General features: G+C 46.3%; 1 protein-coding gene across 8 annotated transcripts; it reads right to left on the bottom strand.

Moving 5' to 3' along the window:
* Positions 1-324: 324 nt before the first annotated feature.
* On the bottom strand, positions 325-10,447 carry LRIF1 (ligand dependent nuclear receptor interacting factor 1). 8 transcript variants are annotated; one of them, XM_062624864.1, is made up of 5 exons: positions 10,318-10,411; positions 7,600-7,675; positions 3,939-5,445; positions 2,122-2,400; positions 325-1,113 (listed from the first exon to the last, which is right to left on the bottom strand). In XM_062624864.1, the coding sequence occupies exons 3-5, from the start codon at positions 5,430-5,432 to the stop codon at positions 646-648; spliced, it is 2,241 nt and encodes a 746-aa protein (XP_062480848.1). In that variant the 5' UTR covers positions 5,433-5,445; positions 7,600-7,675; positions 10,318-10,411; the 3' UTR covers positions 325-645. The 8 variants fall into 8 exon arrangements, with proteins under 8 accessions (XP_062480848.1, XP_062480855.1, XP_062480851.1 ...); XM_062624871.1 differs by having other exon boundaries at positions 3,939-5,437; XM_062624867.1 differs by having other exon boundaries at positions 10,363-10,393.
* Between the last annotated feature and the right edge of the window lie 458 nt (positions 10,448-10,905).

The following is a 10,905-nucleotide window of genomic DNA, read 5'->3' as shown; positions in this document are numbered from 1 at the left end:
ACATTGCACAACTGGCAAAGGCCTTATAAAGGCTTACAATAGGAAGAGTAAGAAACACATACCTCCTAATTGTCAGCAGGGGGTTCTCCTGCTGCCACCTTCGCATCTGGAAGAGGGTTGGTATGAACAGCATCTGTATTATCTGCCTGTAATTCCCGACTCATTTAAATAGCATTTATTAAACACTGACCATTGACCTTTCGTGACCACTGACAGGTCTCAGGTATGTATAAAAGTTGTCATGCACATTAGGAAAACAAAAGAATTATCGACAGTTGGGGTTTGCCATTTACACTGAGTTTCTAAGAGATAGGCCATGGGATCCCGAAGTGGGAAGGTTTATTCGCTAGGACTAATAGAGAAACCCCTCCATTCAAAATATAGAGAATGCACTAACAAAAAATGCCCATCTTCTGCATTCTTTGATACATGTGATGCTCCAGAAGCAGAATTTGATGGTCCAAGTCTTTTATTTCTGGTATTAAGAACCCTGTCCTTTTTTTACGTACACATCCTGTGTATTTTATCCTGTGCCTATTTTGTTCACATCTTCCATCTACCAGAAACGTTCCTTGTTTAAACACGGAATTCCTTCTTGAAGTCACTGCAATGCAGCTGAGCATGGGCCTGCTGACGAGCTGCAGTTCAGCTCTGCTGCATCTTCCTGCGCATCTCCTCCAGCGCCGCTTCCCGTGCCCTTAACTGCTGTTTGAGTCGTGCGATTCTTTCATCCCGGATGGTTTCATCCAAGTCTGGAGGAGTCAAAGGGAAAGCATCATTTCTGAAAGACCCTTCCAGAATTGAAGGGGCATCTTCAGAAGACACTAAAACTGGGATACTTGGGTATGGAATGTCACTATATTGAGAGTCCAGGTCTTGCTCAGAGTCCCTGCCCAGAGATGACACAGTGAAGTCTGTGGAGATACTTTGCTGCAGTAAGACCGGCAGAGGTGAAGGACTTCTGCTATGGACACTGGAACTGGAGCTGGTGTTCTCTGAACTTGGACCTGTGGCTGATTTGACTGAAGTTTTCCTTTTCTTTCCAGTGTTTGACGCCGCTGAGGATTTTACCTTTCTTTTCTTAGCCAGATCCTCTTCTGGATCCACAGTTTTCTGTAGAGCCAAGAAAACACACTTCTGTTAAACTGAGCATCATTCCACATTGTAAGTAAGCACAAATCACAAGCTATTTGTTGCAAGCTTCTTGGCATTCCTATATGGAAGACGTTTCTTTAGCAATTTGAGCAAACATACCTCTGTGTTCAGTATCTTTCTAACAAAGATTCCCAGTTAACAATTCCAGAACACTGAATTCCTTCCTTAGTGCGCTTCTGCCTCTCCTGTGCACACCTATCATCTCCTGCTGCTGCTTATATTCAACTGCAGTGTGAGACAAAAACTTTGGGAACACTGTGGCTGAACAGAGCTACTTTGGATGGATAAAACCATTTTACTGCATTAAGATGGAAGTTCCTTCATTGAGGGAGTCTTTCCAGAAGCACCCAAACAAGTTCTTGGCCAACATCAAAGGACCACGTTTATAAAGACATTTGTAACGCTGAAGATTAGAGAGGTACAACAAAACCACACACGTGGATACCCTTCTTTGGCAGTCCACCTCACCTTGTCATGTGAGTGACTGAAGCACCTTAGAACAATGACACTTGACTGATCTCAAACTCAACTGTAAAGCCTCACAAGAAATTACTCTTCTATTATTCTGCTTATACCCACTGGATAAACATAATTGTTTGCAGAAGGTTCCATATAAATAATTAGGACAAAGAGGCCTGGTTTCTATTCCAATAAAGATTACGCCTGCCACCACCAGAGGGTCCAGTCTTCTTCAAAGCGTTTGTCCTTCAGATTTCCTCCCATGAAACCAGGAAAGAGGAGAAGGATTCTGGGACTACTCAAGTCATACTCAAGTCACCCAACTCCTTTGTGGCCCACAAACAAGATGTAGGAGCGATTCTGACAGCGAGCACAATTACTGGCTTGCCCTGATGAACCTAGAAGAGGAAGGATGCAAACCAACACCCAGCTCTGTACTGAATACACACATGGAGCTTTCTGAAGGTGTTGCTGTACACATTTTAGCACCGTAAGATTTCAAGATACCTTTTCCTCATTCACACATTCCTGGTGTTGATTCGTTGTTTCCACATCTACCAATGATGAATCAACAGAATCACTTTTCCTTTTCAAGCTGTTACTGGAGCAAACCCTTTCTTCTAGTTCCTCACAGGAGCTCCTTAATGGTATTCTCTTAAGGTAAACTCTCTCCTCCTTAGAGAGTCCAAATTTTTTCCTTAATTCCAAGTATTGTTTCCAATGTGGCTTTTCTTGCTGTTTGATTTGAATAAGCTTTCTTGGTGAATCCATCTTTCCACATTGCATCTGAAATACAGAAACAGTGAGAGACCCATCAATCTCTCAATCTCTCTCCCCACACACACGTAAGCTAAAAAGTAGTTACTAGGAAGACAGCTGAACATTTGTGTTGTCTGCCATTCTCCAAGAGTTACACTTAACACAGATTAATCCAACTTTTAGGTATTATATACATATGTACACAGGCCTAACGCTCTTGTTAGTCACGTAAAACCCCAAGTACACTGTGGAACCTCCAGAAAATGCAGAGTCCAACCAGCAAACACAGAAGTAAAAGAAGCAACAAGGAAATCACCTGTTCTAAAACTTCTAAATAACAAAGGAAGATGATGGAAGATCAGACAAGTGTTTTCACAGGGCCACATTTAGGCTGCTGAGTGCATCTCATACTTGTGTTGTGGTTGACAATACTAACCAAGCACCATTAGCCATGTTGGGTATCTAACCTCATTGTAACCTGAGCTGTGTCTGAACTTCAAGGTCAACCTCACATCAGTAGGTCGGGCAATGCACAGGCTTGCAAATTCACAGACTAAAACCAGCAAACATTCGATGTTTTTCAGAGATTAAAGCAACACTTGGCACCACACAGCACTAAAGGAAAAGAAAAAAAGGCTATTTAACCAGTTTCCAGGTGAGGAAGGATCACAAGAGTCCCTGCAACGCGTTCCAGTGATTAAACTTGGAATTTTGCACAAATATGCCTAGCTGGCATTGCTCTTCTACCTGCTCAATGCAAGCTTCAGAATGATTCCTTTTATCTGAAGGCAAATTCATCCTGGCCTCTTGAGCAACTGAAACTTTGACCTCCAATCTCCATGGGTAGAGGCTGAGGCATTTGAGGCTAAGGACTTTTTTGATGTTATGGCTTTAAAAGAACAAGAGGTCCAGCCTGAAGGTGGAAAGCCATTAAGGATCACAAGAGTTTCTTCTGCCTGACATGAAACCATGAGTCATAGAAGGTGGATCCCTCCTCACCATGGCATGAAAGGAAGGCAGCACAGCTCCTGCCTTTGGCTGAGCTAGTGGAGGCTGGAGCTGACTTAGTGCAACACCAGAGCTTGTCTCTGGGTGACAAACCCTGCTCGACCACCTCGGTTTCCACTTGTGTAGCTGCAAACTTCTCTACCTCACATCGCACCTACAACAGTCAACAGCTAGGCTTTGTGAACGTGGTACCAACCACGTAAAGCAGGTATCAAAGCATTTCAGATATGAAAGCAGACTGTCCCCAGGGCGCAACCAAGAAACAACTCTCCTATAGTTTCAGTTGTTTCTGACAATTTATCTTGTGAGAAAATACAAAGGCATCTTCTCCCTCCTTCTTCCTTTTCTCTATGCGTTTTCTCACTTGCATAGTACAATCTTATTGAAAAGAAAAGCCATTTCTTGACCAGAAACACACTTTAGATGAGCATATCCAGTGGCAAAACACCTGGTTACAAAAAACTGTGAACTTTTTAACAGCCATTTTATTCAAATAGAACCAGGACCATACAACAACTTAGCAGAGTGAGATGGGCACGTGTATTGGAGAGAGTTACCTTTTGACAGTCCTCACTGAAAGCACCCTCTTGCTTAGCCTGAGGCAAAACAGCCCTTGCTGCTTTGGGGGAATGGGTCTTTCCTTTGCCATTGGGGCACACGTTTTCCTGTGCCCCATCTGCCGTAACGGGGGTCACTCCACTTGAAATGCTCGTGTTGAAGAGCAAATTCTTTCTGTGGTTTACAGTGGAATCCTGCTGGTTAGCACTTGGTGTCACCGGAGCTGCAGGTGCAGATCTTACATCGCTTCTTAAGCCAGTTGGGGAAGGGGAGTCTGGAGACGGGTTTGGATCTTTCTGAGACAGCACCATCCCACTGGTTTTGGACAACATCAGATTCACTACTTCACTGGTTATTTTGCTGACTGCAGTAGAATCAATTAGTGTGGATGTCTCCGTTCTCACTGAAACATCAGAAGAGGAAGATGGCTGGTTGTCAGCTTGGCCCGATAGAACATCAGAGCTTCTTTTGGTCAACAAATAGACTTTCCCATTGTACATGACCAGAGCATTATCTTTAATAGGCAGGATTTTTGTTTGGCTTCCACCAGGACTGCTAGAACACAGTGATAAAATATTCACAGAGTTCGCTTCTGCATTCTTCATGTCTGACAAAGTCTTCAGGATCTTGGAAGCCACGTTATTGGATGACTTCACGGGGATCCGGCAAGGTGTCGACGACTGTGGACCTTCTTGCACGACCCATTTCATCGGACATTGCTGGCACTGCTGACCATCAGATGTTACTGTCCCAGGAGCAGGGCTACTTCCCTTTTGTGTAGTTGTCATTATCAACGTTTGTGAAACTTCCGGGGCAGGTTTTGGGCAAATGGCTCGTAAGCTCGTGAGGGCTGTTTTCACTGTTTTCACTGGCGACACGTAAATAACAGTTGGCGTTTTTGCACCGTCATCCTCTCCAGACGCTTCTGTCGCTGTCGTCGTAAGGATTTTTTGCTGTACTGCAGGTGGTAAAAAAGAAGCTGGGACAGATTTCACTTCTGCATCAGCTGGGATCTGGAGGTGGTGGCCAGAAGGCACGCTTGAAGTCTTCACAGCAACTGGCAGCGTTTTTGTGTTGAGCACCATGTATGCTGTGTTGCTCTGGTTGGATGAACTGGTGACAGCAATGTTCTGTAAAGACAGTTTGTCCACTGAAACACAACTGCTCTGGCTGTTAGCACCTGAATTTGGAGTTAGGCTTTCTTTTTCAGAACCTGCCCTAAGACTTTCCTGTTTGTCTAATGTCCTTGCAAGAATAATCTTTCCAGGGTTAGGAGACTGAAAAACGGGTATCTTAACAGATGAAGGCGCGGTGGTATTGCCAAGCTGTGTCTTAAAAGTAAGATGGACTGGACTAGAAACACTCGCTTTAGAATTATTTGCCATGGTTGAAGACTGAACTATTGGCACAAAGCTTCCAGAAGCTATAGGAATTGGAAGTAATTTCAGAAGGTTTTTTCCATCTGGTCCCGTCGTCTGAACTACTCGGTACATACAGCCTGCAACGCTTAACAAAACAAAGACAAGAGACAAGAGAAAAGAGAAAAGAAAGAGAGCGTAAGTGAACACAGCACAGATATCTTCATTCATGTGCATCAGTGCATTGTACACCCGGTGCTGCCACGCCTCAGAAGCTGATGAACTACTGAAAGCTCCTGATCTTCAGGGACTTCACTGGCAAATCAGACTGAGCTACTCAGTGTACATTTGGGAGCAGCATTTCAGAACCACAGGCTATCTGAAAAACAACGGGCAACCTTTACATCCCAGAGTAGCAAGAAATGGCATCCTTTTCAGGTAACAAAAGACCTACAGAAACCCCTCACGTTACCCTCCTCCTCTGCTTACAGGCCCTTCCGTTCTGAGAAAATAAAAAGCTCCTTCCAGATTTCACAGAGAAGCTGTGTTTTTTGCTTTCCCACATCCCTGTTCCTATTAATATCCCTGCTTAGTGCTACAAAGTCTGAATCTCACAGAAGCTTCAGGAAAAGGCAGCAGATTAGTTGTGTGGCAAGACAGAAGCAGAAATTACTTCAGACATACACACAAAACAAGGGAATTAAGATGCAGAATACACTGACTTTGTGGAGTAGGCTGTAGGGTGACCACATGCCTACATCTCCCCTGCCTGCTCATTCTTCAGGCAAATACAGACCACAAAGGTGGTGGTCTTCAAAGAAAGCAACAAAATGCTATCGAGATACATGCATTTATAAGAACAGAAATCTAAGTCTAGGAAGGGAAAGGCTTCAAAACTGAGGGGGAAGACATGGAAACAGCACCAGTCAAATCTGGAGAGTGCGTTTTGGTAGGTGAAGATAGGAACTCCCAAGAGCAGACAGACAGAGAGAACCCTGTCAAACCAGAAGTTAGTTGTGATGCTTCAAACGTCAAGATTTTCCAAGTCCAAGATACTGGACTTGAAATATGTATTGCAAGATGCTCTTGGGACTCTCAGAAGAACAATCTAATGCCCAAAGCACTGCAGAAGCAACACGGCATGTCGAGACATGCATGAACAAAACAGCTTCCCTCACTAGCAAAGAGGCCAAATGAACTGAAAGGAAGTTTCATAGTCTTGGTAGCAGATCCAGAATGATAAAAAGGCAAAGCTGCCAACTCCACTATGTCCCATTGACTTTCTGCATATTTCCCTGTACCAGTCCAGATGACATCAACGTTTTGTGCTGTTTACTGTCAAGTAGTTTTGAAACACTGGCGATATTTTCTGGCAGTGAAGCATTACAGTTTGGACTTCCAACCCAGCTTGGAACAGAGTGACCAGGAGCTACCCATCACGTGTCCCACTGATAGATCTCCTCAAGAAGTCAGTCAAGACGTTGCCTTTTCCCATCAAGTGAGAAGAAGGATGCTGCTCACTCTCAGAGCTGGACAGCTCCTGCTACAGTCTGAGGGGTCATGTTCCCCTTGGTGGCCAACACAAATGACCATGCTATTGTCTATCTAAACCACAAAGGCTTTAGGCATACAGAGCTTTCCTCATTGTACCTTACCATTAACTCCCACACCCAGTATTTTGGTACAAGGCCTCATTTCTAAGCACAATGTGTGAGAAGGCAAATGTTGGTGTGATTGATCAGAGCAGTGGGCAGCCTTCTGCTTCAAAAACAACCGACTTAAAAACATGGCCAATACCCCACCTGGTTCTAGTGGAAGCTGCCATCAGAGGTTTTAGTAGCAAAATGGAGTTGGATGGTTTGGCATCAGAAATGACAGTTGAGGAGGACTAACATGAGCAATCTTATAGAAATACTTTTGCTTAAACAAAGAGCAACTACAAGTGTTTGTATGCTAGAACTTAAAGCAGAAAGGACTCACTTCATATCTCCCAGCACTACTGATAATGCAAAGTTAGGAAGACCAGCACTGAGCTCCTGAACAGCTTCTTGCATTTGTATCTATTCTGTGCTTTGGATCATTCAGTTGAGCTTGATGACCTTAAAGGTCTTTTCCTACTTGATTCAATGCTTCATTAATAACCCCATGATCTACAATGGCAACTTCTCTTCTACATGCAAGAATCAATATTCTGAAGGCAAACTGAGAAGGACATTTTCATCAAGTTCATGTTCATGTCTGTGGAACACAGACATGGAGCTGTCAAACCACAGCAGCTTAAACAGAGCAAATGGGCACTTACCTCTGCTCAAACTAACTAGCACTGCAAGGAGGCATCAAAGGGCAGAGGAAACCCCCAAAGAGGCATGCTCCTTCACCTGTCAAAGCAAGGGGATACCTCTAATTTTTGGGCAAGAGGAAGGGGAGCAGCTCAGAGAGAGAGAGCGAGGGAGGCAGCAAGAAACACAGAGAGGAAGAGAGAGAAGAGGCAGAAGACGCATTGGCATGAATGCTTTCTTCAGCGGCAACGCCGGTGTCCAGCGCTCAATTCCACTCTTCTTGTTTCTCCCTTGAGTCACTGTTCATCTCCTTTAGGATGGGCTCAAAAAACGGGTTTGACACTGTGCTACAAACAGGATCTTTTAAGTAGGCTGGGGAAGAGACCTCCTTGAAAAAATCCGGTTTGTCAGAGCTCCAGGTCATTCTGCTTCTCAGGATCCCAAGAAGACAACGGCAGCTTTTGATCTTCACACTGCATGCAAAAAGAGCAAGAAACCCCCCAGGTGCAGTTTTGTGGGCAATAACATCCTTTTACCTGAAACAAATACTCACAGGACTGCAGAAGCACAAAAACAAAAAGCTAAAAGATAGACAAGAAGGAAGGAAAGGAAATGTTCAGAGACATTGAGAAATTGCATTCACACGTCTTCCCCCTTTGGAAGAGGAAGGCAAAGCATCATTCTCAAAGTTTTTAGATGCTTTTTCTACTCCATGTATCAACTGAAAACCCTCCACCATCTATAGCTCACATTGGTAAAGACTCTTCCAGGTGATACAAAGAAATAACCAGGATGGGCGCCTTGTATTACCCAAATTAAAGCATTTTTCATACATTATTGAGTGATGAAGAGGAGAGCTGGAAGCTGCCTTAGTTCCCTCTGCAGGCTCCCCCTGCTTTGAAGAATCTGGTTTAAGAATCACTCAAGCAGAGTGAAAAAGGTCTTTCCATCCCCTTTTAGAAATGTCAGATAATTTAGTTTAAGAACTGGCTGATTAAAAGTAATAATTATAGGAATTCTGTCCATTAGGCCAAGTTGGACATGAGGATTCCTCCCATAATTCTGAAGCAGTGTTCCTTCTCCTCTTCATCCTCCTTCACTTCCCTACCCCACAAATAGAAGCCCCCTCAAATCTCAGATATTAACACTAATAATAATTCCATTGAAATGGTACTTCAGCATGGCCCAAGGTCTAAAGGCAAAGCCGGAGGAAAACCAGCTCATGGAAGAAAAAACGAGTGGTGGACTGGGAGAAATCCTGCCCCATGGCACCACAGAAACCACCAACTTCAGGTTTTCATCTTCCCTTCCCAAATCCATACATAAATCTGCGCCCTTCAGGGTGGCAACTGTCAACATGACGACATCTCGCTTGACCGAAAATGGTCGTTATTTCTTGAGGCAATATTGAAACCTTCCAAGTCAACACTGGGCACGTCATTAAGCAGGATATGACAGCAGAGACAAGGGAAAGAAAAATGGGAACGTTTCCTTACTTAGTTCTATCAAGCTGGCAGAATAAAGAGAACAGTCAACGCTTCCCTCAGCTCAACAGAATTCCCATGAAGAAAACAGGAATTCATCGTCATTTGTTCCATCAGCCACCGACTGGATTGCGAGGTCTCATCCAAACGCATTTAGTACTCTTCCTAAGAAGCCCAAAGGACACCACACTGAGTATTCCAAACTTCACCTCCTGTCCCTGGTAAGGAAAGGCAGCTCTCTGTCAAGTCTAGGTGCAGTTCGACTTCCAAGTTGCCAGAAGAAGCATTCCCAGGCAGAACCAAGCTGGTTTTTAGCCTGCCTTTCCTTCCAACCATTGCTTTAGGGACACCTTTCACCTCCTCTCAACATGAATAAACCAAGCAGGGCCCAGAAGCCACTACAGAGCTCAACCACCCAACTTCACTGATTTTAATGGATTTGGCTGATTCCAGAAAGCAGGAAAAGGCCATTGATTCTACACTGGAAGCGTAAATCTGGGGACAAGGGCAAATTAACTGCTTGTGATGTGCCTTTATGCAGCCACATCCCATCCATGGATTAGCTGAAGGTTGAATCAAAACAGGTTTTGTTATCATTACCTGCAAGGAATCCTGGCTGGAATTTAGGCCCAGGCCATTCCTAACGCCTCGGGGGGGTTATTTAAATACTTATTTATAAATATTTATTGAAATATCTTTATTTATATATTATTGTAATCCAAATAATGGCCAAAGAAGCCTTCTTTGACGCTCATTTTGCATGGAAACACTTCCACCCATTAGGCACTATTCCGGGATGCGCCAACCGCTGGGAAACGCTTCCTGTCCTTGGCCATAAACCCCAGCTCTCCCCATGGACAACCAGCTCCTCCAGCCAGGAAACCTTCGGCAAAGCCCCATGCCCACGGCAACAACAGCACCCGAGGAGCTCACACCAAGCCCTGCGCCTCAAGTAGACGACACCAGAGCCCCAACGGGAACGCACACATGGAACCACGGAGAGCCTGGCAGCGGGAGGGGGGGGAACGGGACCCCCGGGCTCACCCCCACCCCATGGCTCTTTGCACCTCGGGTGCTGCAAGCCCATCCCGCGAGGCTGGAGCCCTCCTCGCCCCCCCGTACCCCGCTCCATGTGCCGGGCAGAGGTGTGAAGCCACAGACCGGTCGTCGTCGTTACCCCCCCCCCCCCCCAACCTCCGGTGCCCCCCGGGGCCTTGCCCCTCCGGCGCCGCAGGGAGCGGAGCGGCGGGTCCGTACCTGCGGGCGTCTCCTCCCCGCCCACCGGCAGGGCCCGGTACTCACAACTGCGGGGCGCGGCGCGGCCGCTCCTCGGGGCTCCGCGGCGGCCGGGCTGACATGGCACCGGCACCGGCCGACGGGCGGCGGGCGGCGGAAGGCAGGCGGCGCGTCACTTCCGCCCGCCCCGCCGGCCAATCGGAGGGCGCTTCCGCACCGGCTACTTCCGGGAACGGCAGGCACGGAGCTGCGCCGCCGGGCGGCGGTTTGACGAGCGGCGCTTCCGGGTGCAACCGGAAGTGGTTGGAAAGAGGGGGGAAGTGCTTCCGGTGCGGCAGGGAGTGGCTGGTTTGGGGCGGGATGGGACCGGTTGGGGCTGGAAATGACCGGTTTGAACACAGGAAATGGCGGGGTCGGGGCAGAAAATGGCGGGTTTCGAACAGGAAATGGGGGGGGAGCGGGAAGTGGCGGATTTGGGGCAGGAAATGGGCAATTTTGAGGCAGAAAATGGAAGAATTGGGGCAGGAAATGGTCAAATTTGGGGCAGGAAATGGCAGTTTGGGGGCCCGAAATGGCCAAATTTGAGGCAAGAAATGGCCACATTTGGGA

The sequence above is a fragment of the Pezoporus occidentalis genome, unplaced genomic scaffold (assembly GCF_034315485.1).
Source record: "Pezoporus occidentalis ecotype Australia unplaced genomic scaffold, CSIRO_AGI_Poc_V1 ctg274, whole genome shotgun sequence".
Classification (NCBI taxonomy): domain Eukaryota; kingdom Metazoa; phylum Chordata; class Aves; order Psittaciformes; family Psittacidae; genus Pezoporus; species Pezoporus occidentalis.
The sequence above is the reverse complement of the archived record's forward strand: the minus strand, read 5'-3'. Positions and strand labels throughout refer to the sequence as shown.